Source organism: Asterias amurensis, chromosome 19, assembly GCF_032118995.1.
Source record: "Asterias amurensis chromosome 19, ASM3211899v1".
NCBI classification, from domain to species: Eukaryota; Metazoa; Echinodermata; class Asteroidea; order Forcipulatida; family Asteriidae; genus Asterias; species Asterias amurensis.
This window is the reverse complement of record NC_092666.1, coordinates 725,269-748,044: the sequence shown is the minus strand read 5'-3', so window position 1 is coordinate 748,044 and position 22,776 is coordinate 725,269. Positions and strand designations below refer to the sequence as shown.

General features: G+C 39.6%; 1 protein-coding gene and 1 non-coding gene across 5 annotated transcripts; one reads left to right on the top strand and one right to left on the bottom strand.

The window, feature by feature from the left end:
* Positions 1-268: 268 nt before the first annotated feature.
* Positions 269-22,725, bottom strand: LOC139951661 (pyruvate dehydrogenase phosphatase regulatory subunit, mitochondrial-like). Of its 4 annotated transcripts, none has more exons than XM_071950634.1 (17): positions 22,622-22,725; positions 19,630-19,887; positions 18,891-19,024; positions 17,774-17,855; positions 15,932-16,095; positions 15,038-15,159; positions 12,436-12,550; positions 11,852-12,004; positions 10,500-10,624; positions 9,304-9,496; positions 9,028-9,186; positions 8,516-8,649; positions 5,697-5,839; positions 4,107-4,314; positions 2,567-2,656; positions 1,416-1,598; positions 269-1,045 (listed from the first exon to the last, which is right to left on the bottom strand). In XM_071950634.1, the coding sequence occupies exons 1-17, from the start codon at positions 22,696-22,698 to the stop codon at positions 674-676; spliced, it is 2,712 nt and encodes a 903-aa protein (XP_071806735.1). In that variant the 5' UTR covers positions 22,699-22,725; the 3' UTR covers positions 269-673. The 4 variants fall into 4 exon arrangements, with proteins under 4 accessions (XP_071806735.1, XP_071806738.1, XP_071806737.1 ...); XM_071950637.1 differs by lacking the exon at positions 22,622-22,725 and adding an exon at positions 22,450-22,545; XM_071950636.1 differs by lacking the exon at positions 22,622-22,725 and adding an exon at positions 22,461-22,480.
* Positions 11,215-11,288, top strand: Trnas-aga (transfer RNA serine (anticodon AGA)). The gene has a single exon. It is a non-coding gene; the product is annotated as a tRNA-Ser (tRNA).
* Positions 22,726-22,776: the final 51 nt, after the last annotated feature.

Sequence of the window (22,776 nt, the reverse complement as noted above, 5' to 3'; positions counted from 1 at the left end):
GGCTGCTTGGCTGGTGTCCAGCCAGGCTTCTTAGTTCTAGCCATGTAGTGGCTGCTTGGCTGGTGTCCAGCCAGACTTCTTAGTTCTAGCCATGTAGTGGCTGCTTGGCTGGTGTCCAGCCAGGCTTCTTAGTTCTAGCCATGTAGTGGCTGCTTGGCTGGTGTCCAGCCAGGCTTCTTAGTTCTAGCCATGTAGTGGCTGCTTGGCTGGTGTCCAAACAGGCTTCTTAGTTCTAGCCATGTAGTGGCTGCTTGGCTGGTGTCCAGCCAGGCTTCTTAGTTCTAGCCATGTAGTGGCTGCTTGGCTGGTGTCCAGCCAGGCTTCTTAGTTCTAGCCATGTAGTGGCTGCTTGGCTGGTGTCCAGCCAGGCTTCTTAGTTCTAGCCATGTAGTGGCTGCTTGGCTGGTGTCCAGCCAGGCTTCTTAGTTCTAGCCATGTAGTGGCTGCTTGGCTGGTGTCCAGCCAGGCTTCTTAGTTCTAGCCATGTAGTGGCTGCTTGGCTGGTGTCCAGCCAGGCTTCTTAGTTCTAGCCATGTAGTGGCTGCTTGGCTGGTGTCCAGCCAGGCTTCTTAGTTCTAGCCATGTAGTGGCTGCTTGGCTGGTGTCCAGCCAGGCTTCTTAGTTCTAGCCATGTAGTGGCTGCTTGGCTGGTGTCCAGCCAGGCTTCTTAGTTCTAGCCATGTAGTGGCTGCTTAGACATTAGTTTAGGTGGATATAGATTGGCTTTTGCAGGAAACATCTGTCCACATATATCAATCTCATACTTAGCTTTGGTAACGTAATCATGAGTGACCACCTGAGATTGGCCAGAGTGGGGGTCAGTATTATGAAGCCAACCTAGACACACCATTGAGCCTAATGATGGGCTATATCCACTAGAGGTGGTCACTCCCATTGGTTGACCATTACGATAGATTGGTTCGCCACCCCAGCACCAGAGATTTCTATCCACATTGTGGTTCTCTAAGATGAAGGAAACTAGACGCCGTTTCACACCTTCCCGTTGCTGCTTCAGCAATGCTTCCCGACCTATGAACTCCACTCCCTGTCAGTCGAAAGACAAATCATGAAACAAGATGTTATGAAACAGTACAGAGTCATTAACATGCTGAAGTAAGGTTTTTCAATTACTATTAAAAAGTATACATGATTGTTCTTGATGTTAGTTTGTTTTTGGTCAAACAAATTCATTCTGATTATCTAAATTTTGCAGCAACAAGAATGAGCAATGGTAATGTGAAGGGTGATCAAATCTTGCCCTTGACCAGTTGACAGTATTTCAGACAGAAATAATTCTCTGGCGGTTGGGTACTTGCATAATTTTTTGGATAAGTGAGCTTTGAGAACGACCAATATGTGTAACCATACTGATAATATCTTTCATGTTAATAATAATCAATTGACCCTAAACTGACCTTGTCAAAATAAACTCTCATCTCTCTCCCGATCTCAAACGGTGTGTGTTCATTGTTGAAATCCACACCCCAGTACGTGTAGAATTTCTCCACACGTAGCCATCTTAATGCATGATACCCAGCAGCTCTAATGCCATAGTCACTACCAGCATTCATTATTAGATCATAAACATGCACAGCGTACTGTAGAAAGAAAAACAGTCAATCAATCAGTCTACTCAGAGTCAATAGGGAGGTTTTGCATGCGCTTGGATACGCTAGTGCGACGGATACGTCATCATTATGACGTCATATGCTACTCACTATTCGCTATACGTGCATACGACACTGATATCCTGCTTGCTACACGTAGGTAGGTTACGGATAGCTAAACGCATGCCTATGCGTATCCGTTCACATGCGAAACCTCCCTATTATCTTCACTCGGTCATTAATAACCCCTTGCAGACGTTGAACACACGCAGAACACAAAATGTTTGTCTATTCAACCTCTTAGGGGTTGATTCCGTTGTGCGCACTTTGACTTCCTAAACAGTGGATAGGATAGGCACATGTAAATGTGCTGCACATTGTGCAAGGGGTCAATACTAAGAGAATAAAAGGGTAGCAACTAGTTCTTTCACGGCCGTTTAAAACCTTGCAGGGTCGAATTGCCGTGTGATAAAGGCCCAAGCCAAAAAGGGCCTTTATCACACGGCAATTCGACCCTGCAAGGTTTTAAACGGCTGTGAAAGAACTATTCACCACCCTTTTATTCCCATTCAAACTGTCCTGCAAGGGAAAGTATGGAAATCATTGAGGAAAACACAAGAGCCATGCCCTCGTGTACAAAACATTGCGCTGCTGCGATCCAGCAATGGTGGCGTGACCACAGGTAGTGTGCAGCAGTTGCGCTCTTGGGTTAGCCTATAGGATACCTAAGGGGGCTTTGATAATGGTACTATAGGTCATATATTACATAAATAACAAAAATATGAATGGTGCTAGATTCCACCTTAAAATAGATGCCCAATCAGACTCTGATTTGATCTGAATTGAAACAAAGCATCAATCAATAAAATGACTACATACCTTACCATCAGACAAGGAAATCTGTATACACTAGTCCAAATATCAGTACAAATAATACTAATTGAAGTTGAAGAGCTTACCTCATTAGGGATATGTAAAACCATTCCATCTTCCCCAGCGTGTGTCACACTCATAGCTCGTACATCTCTAGCATAACCAATACTTAACTCCTGAAATCATAACAATACTTTCAATTCAAACATCAACAGATAGTTTACACCACACACACAGATCCTTGTCATTTGATTGGTGGAACATGGGTCATGTACCATTCATAAATCTGCCATGTTTTTACTACCAAACATGCCAAACGCTCCAAAGTTAAATATTGGAAAGGTGCCTGTCCAATGTTGATAATTATTGGACGTCTCACAGTAATGTTTCTATAAATAATCACTCTCTGCTAGATTGTCAAAATGAGGCAAGGTCGTGGCTCGGCAAATAAGAGTGGTTTCTTCATGAACCTGTCCATCTTGTTTAGAAGGATTCTTAGTCGGTGTCTATTTTGTTTTTGTTGTGAAAACAATTCAAATGACAAGGATTTACATGTGAGAATAACAAATATTGAATGCATTTTGTTCATGCAATGTAGCAGAATATAATCACTTGGTAATATCTGGATTTTTCATTTCACTCTGCTTTGCCTTGTGAAATGAATTCACCTCATGGTTATATTCTGTGACAAGGCACTAAAATGCATCCATTTGTTTAATATATTAAATACAATATACTTAATACTGGTAGTAATACTTGATTCTTTATCTGACCCAACTCATTTATGCATTAATGGTTTATTGTTCTGACTGATTATGGTTTATAATTGACAATCAATTGTAACTACATTGTGTACATTTTTAACGTTACATTTGATTTTGATTTCATACAAGGCAGGGCCCAAATGGAACCATTTAGTTTGAATGGTTTGGTTTACCATTAGACTCAACCAATAAAAAGATATCCATTGAATCTACATTGACCCTCAATAACCACTTACATCCTCATCACTGGGACAGCATGAATGGCTGAGTTAATCTTCAAAGTATCAGATCCAAGATCAATTTTAGCAAAATCAAAAGCAATCTTTCATATGTAATGTTAATTTATGCTTAAAAGAACAGTAACCTTAAGATTATACTTTGGTTTTATCAACTGGTACTCCACAAAAAAACAAAAAACAAAAAAACAACACCACCAACAACAACTGCAACAATAACATTAACAACCCCAACAGCAACAACAACAACAAAAGCAGCAACAACAACAACAGTCTCATGACGATGACTAGAGCAAGCTAGTCGAAACGCTGAGACCAATTCAAGAACTGACTCCGCGGTAGTACAGTTAATTACAATCCTATAAGCTAAAGTAGTAGTCTAGTCTATTTTCTATACCTTCCGCAAGGGTTAGTAGTTAAAAAGCAGGACAGTTCTTTTCAGAACTGAAAAGTCTGCTGAACATCCGATAAATCTACTCCGCGGCAGTAGAATAAAGCAAGCAATTCTCTAAAAACAATCTCTACCTGGCAAGTAGATACACACATGGTGTTACCGCAAACCAAATATATATTGATACCTCACCATGCAATGTCTCAAATCATATATTACAACAACATATGTTTACCTTAAAAGAAAAGGGTTTGAAACTGGCTGTACTCAAGGGTGTCGTAGTGAGTTTCTGCAGGACTTCTCTGGCTTTAGGCCCCAGTACATTCAGGCTAGTATACTGACCACTAACATCATTCACTGATACTGAACTATCAGTAGGTAGATGCTTCATGATCCAGTTAAAGCCTTTAATACGCTGGATGGTAGGACAGATGATGAAATACCTGCATGGAAAATCAATTACACACCAAATAATGATCCATAGGTTAAATCAACTAAAATAACTATATATTCATAAACTTTTCACACTTACTAGCTGAATTAAGAACATTTAGAATACACCTCTTGCTCATTCTGTATTCTGGTTGGCTGAAACACGGTCACGTAGGATGAACTAATATAGGCTAGTGATCGCCCGCACGAGTTTTGCGGGATTAGTACCAGAGCGGGCACTAGTCTTTGAATATAGTGCCCGCGGTAACAGCGCCCTCTCTTGACTTGAACCGTGAACAACAACTACAAAACTCCTTTTTCTGTTCTTATTTGACATTTAGTACCTAGCTGTGTTATAAAACACATAATGACTGGCACAATTCGGTAACTAGCGGATGTCTATTCCCCCTCTAGGCCTGTGAGTGACCAGAAGAGGGGCCTATTTCCCTAGGCTCTGGTCACTCAAAGTCCCTCGTGGGAATAGACGTATACTAGTTATCTCGCTGCCAGTCCAAATGTTTATAGTATATCGCAGGTCCTACAACTTAACCCCCAAAAAATTAAGGATTAAAGCATGATATTTTATTCAAGGAAGCTAAAAGTAAAAGAGACCAATAACAAAATGTTCAAAATAAAAGAAATAAAATGCAGGGTCATTAAAAAAAATAACTGAAAAGAATAAAATATTAAGTTTTTCCCAAAATAATAATAAAGATTGACCACTGAGAGCACATCTGGCTCAGATTTCTGTGTTCTTAAAACATCAGTGACTATAGCTGTTTACCCTCAGAGTACCTCGGCAGCATAATAATAATATTGACTCCCATAAAGCCCAACTGCATTTTGAACACTATTACCCCTGGTTGGTCATTGCACCATATATTTCATTCCTTAAACCATCTCAGCTCACTGGGTAGTATACAGCCTGTGCTACTAGTGCACCAAGCTAAATCAATCACAAGAACCATCTCTACCTTCACAGGTACCCATTTACCCCTGGGTGGTGAACAGAAATTATATTTAAGTGTCTTGCTCAAAGTGTCATGACTGGGATTTGAACCAACACCCTGATGACTCAGGAACAAAAACGAGAGTTCGATGCACTAAATCGCTCAGCCACAACACGTCACCCGAACCACATAGGCCCTTTTCAAAACCACGGCTTTGGCTTTGGATTCAGCCTCAGGCTCCATCCTCTTGTCTGAAGCCCTGAGTGTGTAAGTGTCAAGCTAGCCTGAGCTGGTTCTGAAAGCCAAAGCTGTGGATTCAAAAAGGGCCATAATTAAATGCATTGAAGTGAATCTCCCAATATGCTGAAGAGTGTTCCCCATGGTGCAATCCATGCATTGATATAATGTGAACCTACATTCTTACTGGAGTAAACATTACTCACCTATCATGATCCATACGGGCCACACTACAATCATTCTCATAGCATCCATGTTGATTCAGCATACCAGTGTGTACTACACCACCAATGGCAAAGTCCATGTTATTTGGGCACAATCTTTGTAAGAGTGAACTTGCTTCACTTCCCTATACGACACAACATTCATAAACAAAAACTGTTATTGACAACATTAGCAGCCTTAATCTCTTAGTAAATGTTCTCAGAATACTTGCAACAAGTTAACATATATTTTTTATGAACTTTGTGCATAATAAATGAATAAATGATTATTATTGAAATTTAACCAGTCAGTTTCCCTTGTGGTTATACCTCGTTCACATGTACATTTAGATGCCACTTCAACTACGATGGAAAAATGGCAGAGAGCATGGCCAACCACGGACCAATCATGGGCCAAGCGTGGGAGCATCTCCATGAGCGTGGTTTGGTCGGGGTGGGATCTCCTAGGTCGGGAAGCTACATGCTCTTCCCACGCTTATTTTGAACGTGTTTGAAATAAGCGTGGCCGGGTACATGTAGATTAAAGTCATCTCTAAAACCCTCACCGGCAAGAATCTTTAAGATTGTAAAGACCAATCTATATAAACTGTAAGCGGCATTTGCATGATGTATGGTGAAATGGTGAGTATCATTGTAAGGTGCAAGCTGACAAGAGTAAGTTTCTTACTTTCTAATCAGTCTTTAATGTGACTACACCTGACATGAGAATGTATCTCCTATTCACTCCATGTTGGCATTCAGGAAATACATCTATTTAAAGGGGTTCTAAGGTCAAAATGAGTTTTGTGATGCACCCATTTCCCAATAGATAGAGTTCTAGTTAAGTCTCCTAACCTCATGGTCAAGTATCATTCTATTTCAGAGTGAAAATTGAAACATGACAACAACGGACGGCAAAAACAATTAACCCCGGTACATTCCACATAAGATTTTTTTGCGCCAGTCATATTGGCACATTCTATGCTGGTTCTCATATAGATGTCCATGAGCGGATGCAGACGTGTCATGAACCACATCCCTCAAAATCTTTCATTTTTTTGCCAGTTAATCACACTTTTTTTCACCAACCATCTTCAGTCCTCCAATTTCCCAGCGCTATCTCCATCTTTTGATGTTTATATGGAATTTAGTGGGCGACTTTGGTGATTTTTGGAGCTAGTTTGCTTAACCCTCCTACAGCTTACATGGTCTACATACAGACAGACTTGCTTCCCGCCACACAGTGTGCACTATAGCATGCATAGTACTAGTCAGGTGGTCAGCCTCTGTTCCCCTTAATGCCACGCCTTTGATCTTCACTTCATCATCCACTAGCTGATATTTATTGAATCTTTGGTGCTGTAATATCATTTCTGGACAATCTACTTTATGTAAGGCGAGATCCTTCCATTTATATCCACATATCTCTCATCCTCAATACTGCTTAGACTTTTCCAGACATGTTTTTATTGTAATGTACCTTCACCTGTGCATTCGTGTTGCTGAGTCTACTGCGGATCAGCTCGGTAGGCAACCACCAGCACAAAAGTGAGAATTTACACCAAGACGTCCACGGTAAGGCGAAGTTTGAGAACTCTTCCCCCAACATCCTGATTCATTGGATAGACCAACTTGGTATGAACTATACAAGTTATGAGCTCATATTTTCATCCCTCAATATTAACTTTGGATCTGGTTCCCTTGAAGAAGTTTCCTGTTCCATGAAATTACAACCACATAGACTAACGTTTTGTTCTTCTAATATATCAGACCTAATGGCTACTGCTACTCGCCGGGGATACTGAACAAAATCCAGGTCCTCGTCCCGTCAAATGTCCATGTGTCATCTGCAAAGCTGCTGCCAAGTGGGGCCAAAACTGTATTCAATGCGAGCAGTGTAGCATCGAACATATATGCATCATCCAGCGATACATGGTTTTGTAATCAATGTGGCCAACCTAACATCAGCCTCCCTGGTTTACAGCCCATGTCAGACTCCAACACATCCAACTCTTTTAGCGTCCTTGAAGACAGCCCATGTCAGACTCCAACACATCCAACTCTTTTAGCGTCCTTGAAGACACTCTTGTACATGAAGAATTGGGAGACCCAGTTGCTGCGCCATCTCCGACTAAGCCCCCTGACTCCCACAATACTTTTAGTAGGCGTCGACATAATCTCAAGTGTTCTGTTATCAACTGTGATGACCTGTACAACAAGTTCGAGCTATTCATTGATGACCACAAGCCTGATGTAATCATAATCACTGAATCCCATTTAAAAGACCACATCTTCATTGCAGAGATCACTCCCCCAGGATTCACTGCGTTCAGGACAGCAAAAACAATTAACCCCGGTACATTCCACATCATCATCATAGACACAACCTCATGGACAAGCAGTCCCTTGGCTCTACGTCCAGTCTTATGGACACTACCAAGTATCCAAGAAGAAGTTGATTAAATATCATCAAAATTCAGGCAAGAACTAAAAATTCTTTATAAAAAAAATATTTCAAAATAAATATTATATAATATTAAAATGTGACAGCATCAAACATTGTTGAAATTTGAAGAAAAAAAATTGCACTTTAAAGCTATCAAACACAGTGTGATTTGACATGTATCTGATGGTTTCAGTCTTTCAGTTGAATCTGGTTTAAATTACATCAAGCGATTCAGCACAAAAGCTTGCACATGGAAATCGCTCTTATAAGCTTTTACTCCCATCACAATTTCCCTACTATTTAAACAAAAGTTCTAAGCATTCACATTTGTTGATCGATACTTTCTGCTTGAGCGATTTATAGAAACACTATTTACCTGTAACTCCAACTTAGTGAAAGGTGACATGTCCATTAGACATATAGACTCCCTGCATGCCCAGTACTCTGCCTTCACCTGAGCAAACCAAGATGGCTTACTAAACGCTCCATCAACAACTTTCTCAACAAACTCTGTTTTTGAAATGAAATATAGTTGAATGGATTAGTCCACACTGCACACACATACAGTCATTATGTGTATATTGTCACTTCTGTGGCCATGTAGATGTGTGGCACTATATCATTTTGATCCATATGAATAGTTCCCACTTGACCTCACAGTGTAAAGTTGGCCTTCGTAATGTGCAAATCCATCACTTTCTGAATGCACAACTATGCGCCATTATACTTCAGGCAGCATGCAGGAGTTCAAAGTCTTTATGTAAATCACTTGGGTAGTGAAGTTAGAATGCTTGATGACCACCATATACATGTATAACACACTGGTCTCTCTAAACCAAATACTGCCCTCTCTTGGGCTAAATGACAGTGAGTCACAATTAAACTCACCTTCATTATCCTGATCCATATACCACATTGGTCTCTCTAAGCCCATGGACTGACCAAACACTGCCCCCTCTTGGGCTAAGCGGTTGTACAGTGTGCAGCATCGCAGCTTTCTTCCTGTAGTGAATTCCCTGTGTGGGTATTGTAGTTTGTAGACACTCCCTGAGTACAAAGAACAAGCTTTGCATTAATCAGCTTCTTCATAATAACAGGTCAAGGGTCAATCCCATATACAACACTTCAAAGTTACAATGTATAGAACTTTGCAATAAGACTAACCTTCTACTTCAGTGACCCTGTCTTGTAGGTACGTCTTGTTATTTTGCTGTGGTGAGAAACGGTGAGGGTCAACAAGCCAGTATCCCAATGAACATTCACCAAACACAATCAACTCAGCCAACATCTCCCCAAGACCACCACACATTGTTATACCAAGTGAACTGAATCCAGCCATCACAATGTAGTTCTTCATCTGAAACATATAGATTAATGTTTTCTTTACTTCCTAACATTCTACAAGTGTTAACACAAGACACACTTTGGTAGCAGACAGCTACATGAGTGCATAAGAGTGCACACAGACCAGTGACCAGTCCCAACTGTGGTTTGAGGGATTCTCACGCTGGAACAGAATATACATAACATGGACCGCGTTTACACTAAATCCCGAAAGCCGGATCAGACCCGGAACAAATCCGGCAATGTGGATTAACGGCAAGTGTAACCGCAAAAATACCGGGTCAGACCCGCGTCCATATCCGGCAATTTTAATCCACCTTTCGAGGAGGGTTGAATCCGGCAATTGGTGGATTAAGGTCCGGCAATGTGGATTCAAATACAAGTGTAAACACAAAGGTGGATTAGACACTGCAATTCGAGGTGCCAATTTTCAGATTCGCTACGAATGGCACGCTTTTCTCCTCGCAGAATACTATTTTGTGAGCGTCTTCGTTGTTGTGAAGTCATGCACAGTGCACATGGACTGTGCATGTGTGAAACGCTTTGTTGTTTTCAGCGTCCCTAAATACATACATTGCTACGTTCGGAGCTTGCCTTGTTGCTGTATTCGGTTTAAGTTGCTATCTATTCTACCTCCATGGACATGGTTGCCTGAAACATTACATGTTTTGGGAGTAAATCAAATGATTTTCGAGAGTGAACTTTTCTTTTTGAGAAGTTGTGCACGCTCTCATAATTGCGTTCATGATTTGCATTGTTAAAATCTAACAGGATCGAGCACCTTTATTAACATTTGGGTTCAAAAACTAGGTTTTATTAGGTTCCCTCAACAACATTATAATAACAGGTACGATCAATTGCTAAATGAATTGGTACCAGACTGATTTACGTGATGCTCCAAGTACAAGAAGCATGGATATGCAAGCATTGGTTATGCAAGCAAGCATCCCTGTACATGTAGGACTCAAAGAATCAAATGAACTAAGGATATCATGCCTGTTGTATCATTAATATACCTCTGGGGCTTCACCAAAGATGAAGTTTGCATCTGGAGTGAAACATTCTGGACCAGTAAATAATTGGCGTACTTCCATCTTCTCAGCTGCTGGTACTCGATGTAAAAACCCATCTAAATGGTACTCTATTTGGTAATATAGAAACAACAAAGACAAAACAAAGAGTGATTGGAATCTTTATAATTATATGAAACATGAGAGACTTCATAAAGAGATAGATAATATGTCTCCCAAAACTTTTGTGAATAGAGAATAATGCTCCGAAACTCATTTTTCAAATACTTTAAAGGAACACGTTGCTTTGGTTGGTCGAGTTGGTCTTTGAAAAACATTTGCAACCGTTTGTTATAAAATGCATATGGATAGAAGGATGTTGTCAAAGTAGAACACAATGATCCACACAAACATGTCTCGAAATTGCACGGTCGACTGACACGGTCGGCCCTTTATGGGAGTAAAATTTTTTACTCCCATAAATGGCCGACCGTGTTAGTTCGCGACATAAAAGGAAAACCACGCAATTTCGAGGCAAATTTGTGTGGATCATTGTATTCTACTTTTAAAACATCTTTCCAACCATATGCATTTTATAACAAACGGTTTCAAACACATTTTTATAGACCAACTCGTCCGATGCAAATTTAACATCTATTAAATCGTTTGCAGTACCCCCTGCTAAAACATAGGATTCGAACTGCCTCTAGCTACCGGGCAATCTCGGTGGTCTAGTTGGTATGACACTGCTCTAGAATTGCAAAGGTCGTGGGTTCGAATCCCACCCGAGTAAAATGCCTGTGATTTTTTTCACAGGACTCAGGAAAGTACTGAGTATACAGTGCTACGCACATCGGTGTATATGGGTAAAAACCAAAATTTATATTCTTTATCCCCGATGCAAATTTAACATCTCTTATATGTTTAATTTTGTTACTTAAAGCCATTGGACCCTTTCGGTACAGAAAAAACAAAAAAAGTTCACAGATTTACAAATAATTTACAGGGTTTACAGAAGGCAATGGTGAAAGACTTCTCTTGAAATATTAGTCCATGAAATGCTTTACTTTTTGAGAAAACGGTAAAACAATATAAATTCTCGTTAGCGAGAATTACGGATTTTTTTAGACACATGTCATGACACGGCGAAACGCGCGGAAACAAGAGTGGGTTTTCCCGTTATTTTCTCCCGACTCCGATGACCGATTGAGCCTAAATTTTCACAGGTTTGTTGTTTTACACGAACAATATAAATTGTGATACACGAAGTGTGGGACTTGGACAATACTGTTTACCGAAAGTGTATAGTGGCTTTAACAGAGAGTTACCCTCAGAGCGGAGAAAAGCATTTAACTTACGGAAGTGATCCCAATCTTCAGGAAGAGACAGGAATTCAGAATGCTCAGGAATTCCATCATGGAATATGGGTTTTGCTTTTGGAGAGTATGCTCCACACATTAAACCTCCACTCCATTCACGGAGATAGTTACCACTGTCAAAGTCTCGTACATCTGCAATAAGTAATCAATCTGATTCTTAGTGTTACCAATGGTAAACAAATCAACCTGATTGCTCAGTATGACTGCTTCATGTACAAAGCCTCATCGCTCTGGAACATAGTGTTATCGTAACAGCCTCTAACAAATGGCCAAACAAAAATTTGCAGGAAATAATCTCCAAGTTATATTTTTATCTAAACCTGCATCATCAAAACTAGTCAATTCAATATTTTAAATATGTTTGTGGATGCAATGACGCAGTTTAAAAGTGGGAGTGGGTATATATTTGTGTGTGCTTATCTACATAACCATGTAACTCCAGTGCATACAAAATGTTTTCTTTTGTTGAAGTATGACATAACATTTGAAACTACATAACTATTATATACAGCCAGAATGAACAATCTATGTCTGTCCAATCACCTATTACTTCTCATACATACATGGTGTATTGACATCCATTCCAGCGAGCTCTTTGGTTACTAGGTACATGTGTGCAGTGGTGTGCATAGGTACATTGACCATAGGTTTACTGCAAAGTCCAATATCTCTGCCCCACTGTAAGAAACAATAATGAAAAAATTGCTTAGTCTAATGAATTCTAGTTTCCGGTCTTCCATATCAGTTTCTTTTTATAGTGTTTTATTTGTTTAATAAGGCAATTTGTTTGCACTCTCCAATAGGGGAATAGAATTAGGGGTTATAGATCATCACCGTTTACTTGAACTCAGAGAGTGTGTCTTTGCAATTAGATGATCACATAGCCTCAACACCCACACATCATGGCCTGAAACTACATCAAAGACCAGGCAGCTGCATAAAAAACAGTAAGATGGTGTGCCTCACAGTAGTATGGCAGGGGAAACACTGCGTCACAAGGCATACATTAATTACAATCAAACTTCCCTTCAATACTGCCACTTCAAAAACCTTTGAGAATGCACATGTATATACATAGGTGTTCTCCACATGTGGGTTTTTGGAGGCAAGCCGCTCTCTTAAAATTAAATGCTGCCCTGCCAAAGTGTTTGACCAATCTACCACTAAATTGACAAATCACGGATGAGAGCAACTTCCAGGGATGAGATTCTGAAAAATTGAAAAAGACTGAAATTTGTTCATCACTGGAGGTGAATGGGAAACTTTAGACTATCTGCCAATCACCAAGAGAGGGCGCTCTTCACCAGGTAATGTCAACAACTTAGGAATAGGAGAAGCATGAGTGACGGTCACTGACAGCAAATACCTTGTGTTTTGCGTGTTTTTGATTTTGTATTTTAGATTTAGCCAAACTGTATTTTGTTTTTCATAACACATTGCCAGCATAAACCAAACTGTTCTGGAACAGGACGTACTGGACATGAGTTCCCCAAGGATAACAAGTGGTGTGCATGAGTTTTTGGGAGAGTTTCTTCTAGGGTAATTAGCAAAAATTCCAAAATGCTGACCTACCAAAAATTGAGAAGAAATCTGAAGTTTAGTTGTATGACAATGTATCTGATTTAATTTTCAAGAGGCTGAGAGACTTCTAAATATTTTTTGAGTATTTTTGAATTTTTAGCATTTACCATTGTTTGCTATAGGAGTTGTGCACCCTTACCTGGTAGGTCTGCTGCCCTCTAGTGGCAGAGCTTTCAAAAAGTCTCCCATTCCCTTCACCTTTTTTTTCCAAAAACCAAAATTCTCAATCGCGCACAGGTTTTTTCACTAGCCCGCATATATTTACACCCAAAAAATTCGTGGGGGAAAAAAAAGGAAGTGAAGCCCCTTAAAATTTTGTTTTTAGAGGATTTTATCTCTTAATTAATACCTTAATTTATTCCTTTTCCATTAACATTTGAACATGTTTTGAACTCTGTTTGCAACAAAATCTTCATGAATCAACGAGAAATAATTCAATGAACTTTGCCCCGCAACGCCCTCTGTTGGCAAAAGTTGTCCATGCTATTATCCTCCAAGGCTGTACATTGTGCACAGTCTACAGGCATTATGCACAACGTGCAGCACTTCTTTACTCCAATCGTAAAAGTGCACTGCATTTAGTCAAGAAGGTCATGAATTATGCAGTTATCAACAGCCATCAACGGCCAATCACAGCGTGGGGAATGTTGGTCAGAATGGACTTTGGACGACTATGTGTGTTCTTTATGTGCTGCATGGACTATGTGGGCGACTGTGTGTGGATACTCAATTACTAATTGCACCAAGTGGTTTGTGCATCATGTTTTCAATGATTGTACGACAACATGTATTCTGAAATGAAAGATAGAAATTCAGATCCTGATCCTGATTAAATCTAGCAAGTATCTAGAATTGTTAAACTGACTATTGTAAAAGCTTTAGTTAAAGTTTTATTTGGGATTTTGCCACTGAACCCTCATTTCCATGTTAAAAGGTACAAATATTTGACTCGCTCGACTGGCTATGTTAGACTCGCGCGTTTGCCATTTGGGTTTTGACTCGTCCGACCGTGCCAACGCTGTTTTCACTCGCATTTGGCGACCGGGGACCACTATTTTCGAACCCTGTAACACACTTAAAGCTAAAAATAGTAATCAAAACTATTTTATTTCAATTCAAAATCTTCAAAACTTGTATTTTTTATTGTCAATTTAAAGGTTGGAAAGTGTAAGGTTCAGTACTGAATTTGCCATAGTCGGAGATTTTTAAAAAGTCGGAACTGGAAAAAAAAGACGGTTTTCAAATTCAGAAAGTCAGAATTCCGCCAAAAGGCGGGAGAATCTCATCCCTGAACTTCAATCCCGACAGGTTATGTACTACTCATGATAATTGCAATCTGCATGTGTTGGACGAACTGATCCAATAGTCTGGCAACAAGAATCCTGCTTTGAGTGTCGTTGAGTTACACATAAGTACAATAGGTACCATACATGCTTCATTAGTCTGAGCTTCACTGTATGGTGATTGGTCATGGATTGCTAACAATAACCCATGACCAATGAGGTACCGACGGAGTTCCCATGATGTCGAACTGCCCTACCCCCCCCCCCACCCCAAACAAAAAGTTATTGCACTGTTACTTACCTGTCCTGCAGCATTGACAAAATATTGGCATTTGATAGAACCTAGTGATGTCTCAACTCTAGACACACTGCCATTCTTGGATATAACTTCCTTCACTTTCACTCCCTCTATCAGCTTCACACCTAATTACAAATCAGATAATAAAACATTATTAGTCCGAATTGTGTCATCTCTCATTACCTTGCAGGTAGCCACATCTAGACTGGTCTGTAAGATGCGATCTAACCCTGAGCTCCCTCTCCTCAGAGACCTTGACTTCCACCCTAGGCCTAGACTTAAGTCTAGAAACCCAATCTGGTCCAATGTCCCTGACAGTGCAGCGACAGCAGAAGATCTATGGAAGCTCATACACGTCGTAGAAAAACAGATACTGTTTTGCAGCCTTTTAATTAGCTGTCTTTTTGTCCCAGATCAAAAACATTTCCCACGGAACTGCTTTCACTGGTATTGTGCTTGATACAGATAGAAAATTGTTAGTCACTTGCCAGCAAACGATGAGTAGATGCAGTGCTTAAAACACGGGGGCTCTATAGGTCATGCTTGTCAGAAAAAAACGCTCATGATGAAAGCGAGCGCACTCAAGTGACACGTACCTATAATTTGCGAAACAAAATCCAACACGCGACTTACGTGAACGGATACGGTGACCATATCCGTATCTGTATCTGTATCCGCATGCTTGCGAAACCTCTATTACATGTACTTGCATCAGCCACATATCTGAAGTGAAATTTAAATTGAATCCTTGCTCTAGAATTGCAAGGGTCGTGGGTTCGAATCCCACGTAAAATGCCTGTGATATTTTTTCACAGGACTCGGGAAAGTACTGAGTATACAGTGCTAACACACATCAGTGTATGGGTAAAAAACAAAAATTAATATTGAATCCTGTACCTCTATCCTTGGCACCTCTGGCTAGTGACAGTGCAGTATTAGTGGGATCAGTCACTCCATCTTCAGGTACATACAACCCTCCTTCAAGATCATCAGTTCTTATCCATGGCACTAAGGAGCAGATTTCTGATGGTGTCAACAAATGGAACTCTAGTTTTCTTGTTCTATATGAGATAGTTGAGAGGTCATCTGTTTAATCTACAATAGCATAAAAGCATTCAAGAAGAGCAACACATTTTTACTTAAGTGTTGTTTGAAGCTTTGCATGGTGTGGAGAAATAAGAAGAAACTATAAATAAATAGTAAAGCTTTGCATGGTGTGGAGAAATAAGAAGAAACTATAAATAAATAGTAAACTTGCGGGTACAACCATGCGTAAATCTCTTAGGGTTGAGGACGAGCAGAGTATACTGTTTGAAACGTCAAGACCAAACCGACTCTTTTAAGAGCCAACACTCACCCTCAGGATTTACACATGGTTGTACCTTTAAGTTCACTATTTATTTATAGTTTTTCTTAGATTTTAACTTATTAAAATCTAATAACAAAATCACCTTCCAGTGAAAAAAAAAACACATACTGCATAATACTTTTTTAAACGTGCTAATTTGCCTAGGAAACAGGGTCTTTTTTTCGGCTCTGTCTGTGTACAACAATAATATCAAACCTGGTGGCACTTTATTGCTAATTTTAAGCCCCATCTCCATTGCCAGGTCACTGCTACTTGGCGTCATCAGTTTGTTCATTTTTGTTTTCCATGTTCCCAGGGAAATTCCCTTTCTGTCTAATACAAGGCACATATTATCAATACATACATATGCATAGCAGCCAGTTTTTCATTCAGAATTTTATAACACACAACATACACTCACAGTGAGCTTTTTTTTTCAAACGATTTCATGAGCAAGTTTTTTAAAGTGGCATAAATGTTGCTCTACCTCTTATTCAGTGAGCGACAATTATGCAAATTCACCTCCAAAAAAGTTAATAGGACTAACACTCTTCATCGTTTGAAGGAATATCAATCTTCACTGTGTAATAATGATCATTAATAAATACCTTGGAAAGTTTCAAGTCTCTGATTGGTCAAAACCCAGTCGAGTGTGGGAGTGTTAACAAGGGTATAAAGACTGGCTTAGGAAAATAGCGAATAAGTGGCCACTGAATCAGCATACATTGTGTAAACCTTGCGCGTTGCACTGTGTCGCATGCTTATTTATATCCCTGTTAGTTTCATTGCAACTTCGCGCACGCGCGCTGAAAATCTATCAATCTTGAGTGCGCGCGTGTAACAGGTGCGCGCGTACAAACTGACACTGAGCTCATGCGCGTGTTTTAGTGCACAAAGAACAGCTATCGTCCAATCATTTGCTTCCTTTGACCCCAGTGAAGGCGTTGAACAGACCATTATTAAAAAGAGTCACTGGTCTCAAAGATCAGTAATGTGATTAACGCACGAAAGAGATGGGAACCATCAAAAGCTCAAATATGGCCCCTGAACATGTCTGGAAGAATCGCTGAGAGAAAAGTCACAAAATTTTGACAATTTTAGCCGTTTAATTTGCTACAAAAGGTATTTATTTATTAATGGGAATAACAGTGTTCGTACCCGGTCTTCACTGCGTGGTAATGACCTTGGTTGGTGGCTGGCGCTGTTAACGGACCGAGCCGGAGGCACCAACCCGGTCATAACCACGCAGTGAAGACTGGGTACTCGCACTGTTATTCCCTAATTGTTGGTGACTGGCCTTTGTTTCAATCCAGTAACAGTGACTAGCCACTAAGCCAAGTCACTACCGCGAGAGCCAGTCCTTGTACTATTATTCCTGAATTGATACATACTTTGCTATTGCTGCATTCCGTTTGATATCTGTCATTCGATCCTTGGTTTGAGCCACCATGAGGGAACCTGTCCTCTTGTAACCTATTGTAATATAAACATCAAAGACAGAATGATAAGCATACAATTGATACTAATACAATGATTCTTATTTAGTGTTCATTTATGATCCTAACATCAGGCAAAAACAAATGACATACAATCTGTCTAGTACATACACTATATACATGTAGACAGGCAAATCAGAACCAGACTCATTCGGCTACACCTGTTACTAATGGCTACTTCGACTCATGATGATGCAGAAACCTAGCCATAGCCGTAGCTGTAGCCGCTAATGTGGACAAGGCCGAGTATGCCAGACCAAACTCTTGCTATATGGGCATTAGTAAAGTAAATGTGTCATGGACTATTCATTATACCAACGGTAGAAGACCTGTTTTCTCATTGCCTAATAGTATAACGACTCTGTAAATATATTGCTCACTTTTTAAAACATGCATTAATTTAAATTGCAATTTCATTTTTATATTTTTTTTTTAAGTTAAGTATTTTCTGATGGACAACATTTCAAAAAATGTACAAACAGTACATAAAAAGAATGATGTTTGGCAGAGCGGTTAAGAGCACCGAATTCAAATTCTGGTGTTTCTGATCAGCAGAGTGTGGGTTCGAATCCACAGCCATGACACTTGTGTCCTTAACAAGACACTTAAGACACTTAACCATTGCTTCGTCCTTCGGATGGGACGTAAAGCCGTTGGTCCCATGTGTTGTGTAACACACGTAAAAGAACACAGGGCACTTACCGAAAAGAGAAGGGGTTCGCCCCGGTGTTCCTGGCTGTGGCAGCTGTATGCGCCGTAGCACCTTGTAAACCCTTATAAGGTGCTACATAATTGGGTCTCAGTATTCATCACTGCAATAACCTACATGTATCTTTCTGAAAGTTTGTTTATACTCAGTGCCTTGAGTACCTTGTTTGGTAGATACGTGCGCTATATAAGACTTTTATATTATTGCACCTTTTGGCCTGTACTTATAAGTTGATTTTTCTCAAAAAAAAACTTCTGGGGCCTATACGGCAAATTACGGTACACTGTATGTCCAATAGCCTACCTGTACTGAGACCAGTATCCTTTTCCAATGTCTCATATAGGCGTGCACTTCTATTAGCAAGTTCAAACAACAAGGGCTTCATTTTTAAGCGACCAACAAGTCCTGCTGCATGCCATGTTGTCCCACATGTCAAACTGAAACAAATAATCATGAAAGAAATTGAAAAGACTTGTAACCTGTGGGATGCCCTATCCTGATGATGATCTGCTGATGATTGGTTCAAATGAAATGAGATTATTGCTCTTCATTTGCCCTCAATCAGCCAAGAATGTGGAAGCAGACAACTGTAACATTTGCATAATATTATGGATAAACTTGAACGGCATAATTTAGGGAACAAATGAATTTCACTTGCATGACTTGAAGCCATGAAAGTCCAGAATGGTAATAGTGTAGAGAATACCATGAGGCCTGATACCACAGCAATTAATGCATCACAAACTGTTTTACTATGATTTGAATTGTTTTGATCATATGATGGGTGCCAAGTTCATAAAATAGAAAATGCAGGCTCTCTGAAAAAGACATATTGAACAGCCCACAAGATCACTGTTTCTGGATTCTCTGGATGTTCACGACCATAAACCCTTCCCGCAAGTCAACTGGCAAACACATCAACCCAACAGCAAATGACTGTTGTTAGGTACATAAAGCAATACTATAATGTGTTTTTATAGCAAACTCTATAATCACTAAATACCAGAATAATATGGATTTCTTTTTATGTAAATTTACGAACCTTCCCTGTTCTAGAAGAACCACATCATTTAATCCTAGTTTGGCAAGGTGATAAGCTGCTGATAGTCCTGCTATACCTCCCCCACATATTACTACCCTAGCCTCTTGTGGTAAAGTGTCTTGATGTTCAGTACTTATTGACCGTCTGTAACTCCGATGGTAGACTGATAAAGATGAGAGAGGATATCTACAGGCTAGACGGGTCAGGTGATGGCTGGACTGGATCAGCAACATGCTTCTCATATCACTCGAATGTAGTCTAGTAAAGAAAGAACACAAAGTAGATTCATGTTACACATCAAACTCAAACAAGCTTTCAGATTATTGTGAACCAGTATACTATAAAGCAATCATCCAGAGAAAAATAAATTCAGTATTTTACTGCATCTTTTTCCAAGATATTTTTTTTTTCTTTGGAATTAATAATCTCTATTCTTCTAGAAAACTGAATCCTCGTTCGGGTACCTTTTCAAAGTGTCCACAGATTTACATTAAACTTACAGGGTTTGAAGATAATGATAGGTAAAAGCTCCCCTTCAAGTATTACTTACTGAGGTTGTGTAGTTTTTGAGAAATGAGTAAAAACAAGTCACAAAATAATTTTCGTCTCAGGAAGACAAAAGTTATTTTAGCATGTAAAATCCAATTAATCAGTTATGATATTATACCAAAACCATAGCATACCTGGTTAACACGTTTTTACATGCTATCAAGTATAACTAAGACGAAAATTTTTAGTTTTATTTCTCAAAACTACAGCACCTCAGTAAGTACAATTTCACGGGATGCTTTATACTACCATAATCTTTAAACTGTGCAAGTTTAATGTAAATCTGTGGACATCGTGTTTTGTAATAGGAAAAATTTAAAAATGGTGGCGTGAGAAAAAATACAGATCAAGCGCAAAACCAAACTGTTTTGCTCACTTTTGGACACTGCATCAAATGCTCTATTGCTGTTTGTATCTCGATGGTCCAAAATAGTCAAAGAGCTTGAGAAAGAGGTTGTACATAACAAGAAGACGGAAGTGACGATGAAAATCGTGGTTGTGGTAAATTTGGAGTTCATTTTTTAAGCGTTGGGGCCTATTACTTTTGCGAGGTGTTTTATAAAAAGGACATTGTAAAAATGAATACATTCGCTGTCAAAGTATCACATGCTTTCCTTGTACTGATGCAGTTTGTTCTCATCGGTGAGTTATTCACAGCTACTTTTTATACACAAACAGATATGTTTTACAAAACTGCCATTTTGACAGACTTGCTAAGTTATAATATAAGTATACTTTCTGCTGCAGGCGCCTCCTCATTTACCTCAATGCGATTTTTGTAAAAATGAGTGAAAAGTGGTGACGCCATAGGGAAAGTTATCCGGGGCACATACTTCTACCTAGCTAGAAACTAATTAATAAGGCTAACCTGCTCACAGTCACAGGGGAGCCTTATTGTTTCTAAAAGTACGGGGCACGTATCAAATCTTGTCCAGCTTTTAGTTTTATATCTCTCGGAAATTGTGGAAATTATGACTCAAAATGTCAACTTTCCCATGCAGTGCCCCAGACCACTACCTCCATGCCCATGCCCAGACAAGAGACATGCCAGACCCAGTCCCAGGTGGTGGCAGTGCAGTTTAGTTACAGATGAGTATCTTGCCTGCCACAAAATGCACAAGGTCGCACTTATTGTAAACAAAGTTCACATGGTCTTTAGCATTGAGGTTAACAATAAAACTTCTTTGGTCTCTAAAACCTAACTTTGACTAAAAACCTAGCTTCTGACTGGCACCCCCGAACAAAGATATTGACGAAATAGGGACACCGCCAATAAAGGGCTAGATAGCTCAGTTGGTAGAGCGCCGGCACGTTAATCCGGAGGTCGTTGGTTCGAATCCCACTCTAGTCAATTCTTTGTTCAACCCCAAAATCATTTCAAAACCTAACTTTGTGAATGTGATTATTTTTATCACCCCCTGACCATTAATTATCCTGGTGTCATGTGTTTTCAGTAGGATAACAGGAAAATTGTTCACAATCAAAAACTAAATTTTTTTTTTTCAAATCATCTCTCCAATTTTTTAACAGTAACACTTACACTTCATGGTGTGTTGAACTTTTAAAGTTTTGGTTTTACGTTGCGAGAGACAGTCCGCCATTAACAGTGCTTATGCATGCACAACATTGGAGCAATGTCATATGTTTTCACACCTTTCATTGGTTGGTATTTTATTGAATATTCAGAAGCTAGTATGGCGTGCAAAATAAATCAAAAATATTATTCAATTACTACAAAACAAATTTAATTACATTTTTTTCCTAAGGCATTTTGGCTACTATATTAGAATCCAAAGATATCATAAGGCATGAAACGAAAAACACCCCATCCCCCTTGAAACACACACACTTCATAACAATCCGTTTCCCCCCATTTCAGACCAGTAATGTTTGGTTTCAGGAGATAAGAAACCAATCTATGATATTTTCTCTTTAATGTAGACTTAATATAGGAAAAGCTTATCGGAATTTTTTACAGTATGCAGTAAATCCAACAACAAAAATTGTTGTCATTTTCACTTAAAATATTTTAATATTTTCCCCATATTGGCACACCATAGAATCCCAAATAGTAACCACCTCACGTGATCCATCTAGTGACCAAAGCAGAATGAAACTCAATCTAGCAGATAGTAATTTTGTTTTGAACTTTCGAGGTTGGATGTTTCTTTGACTCATTTGAATGTTGGCATAATAATGCACTACTACTAGTGATTAGTACCAAAAATCAATCATTTTATAAATGTTTGAGCGTAACCAACGACAGGAAACCTTTTTTTCACAGCATGAATGATGATTAAGCCTGATGAAACTACAGACTGTGGGTAAACTGCATAGCTTCTCTGTCACCGGTGCAGCTTGCACAATCTCGCGGTAATCGGGAATCAAAGTTGGGGACCGAAAACATATGAGGGTCGATAACGTATGACGCTACGATACTTACTGCTCCCCGCCGGTCCGCTGGTCACTTGGTTCACCTCTCAGCAGCAGCCCCCTCGCGCTCTCCTCATCAACATCCATCCATCATCAGCATGATATTGTTGACACCGTTGGTGGCGTGAGCAAAATACTGATCGTGCGCAAAACCAAATTGTTCTC

Bases quoted from the DNA above. Each gene is read 5' to 3' on its own strand.
- LOC139951661 (XM_071950634.1), bottom strand. From the start codon at position 22,698: ATGGATGTTGATGAGGAGAGCGCGAGGGGGCTGCTGCTGAGAGGTGAA. The intron at 9,497-10,499 runs GTATATTAATGA...TATATGTTTCAG, and splicing joins TCTTTGGTGAAGCCCCAGAG to ATGAAGAACTACATTGTGAT. The intron at 9,187-9,303 runs GTTAGTCTTATT...CTTTGTACTCAG, and splicing joins CAGGGTCACTGAAGTAGAAG to GGAGTGTCTACAAACTACAA.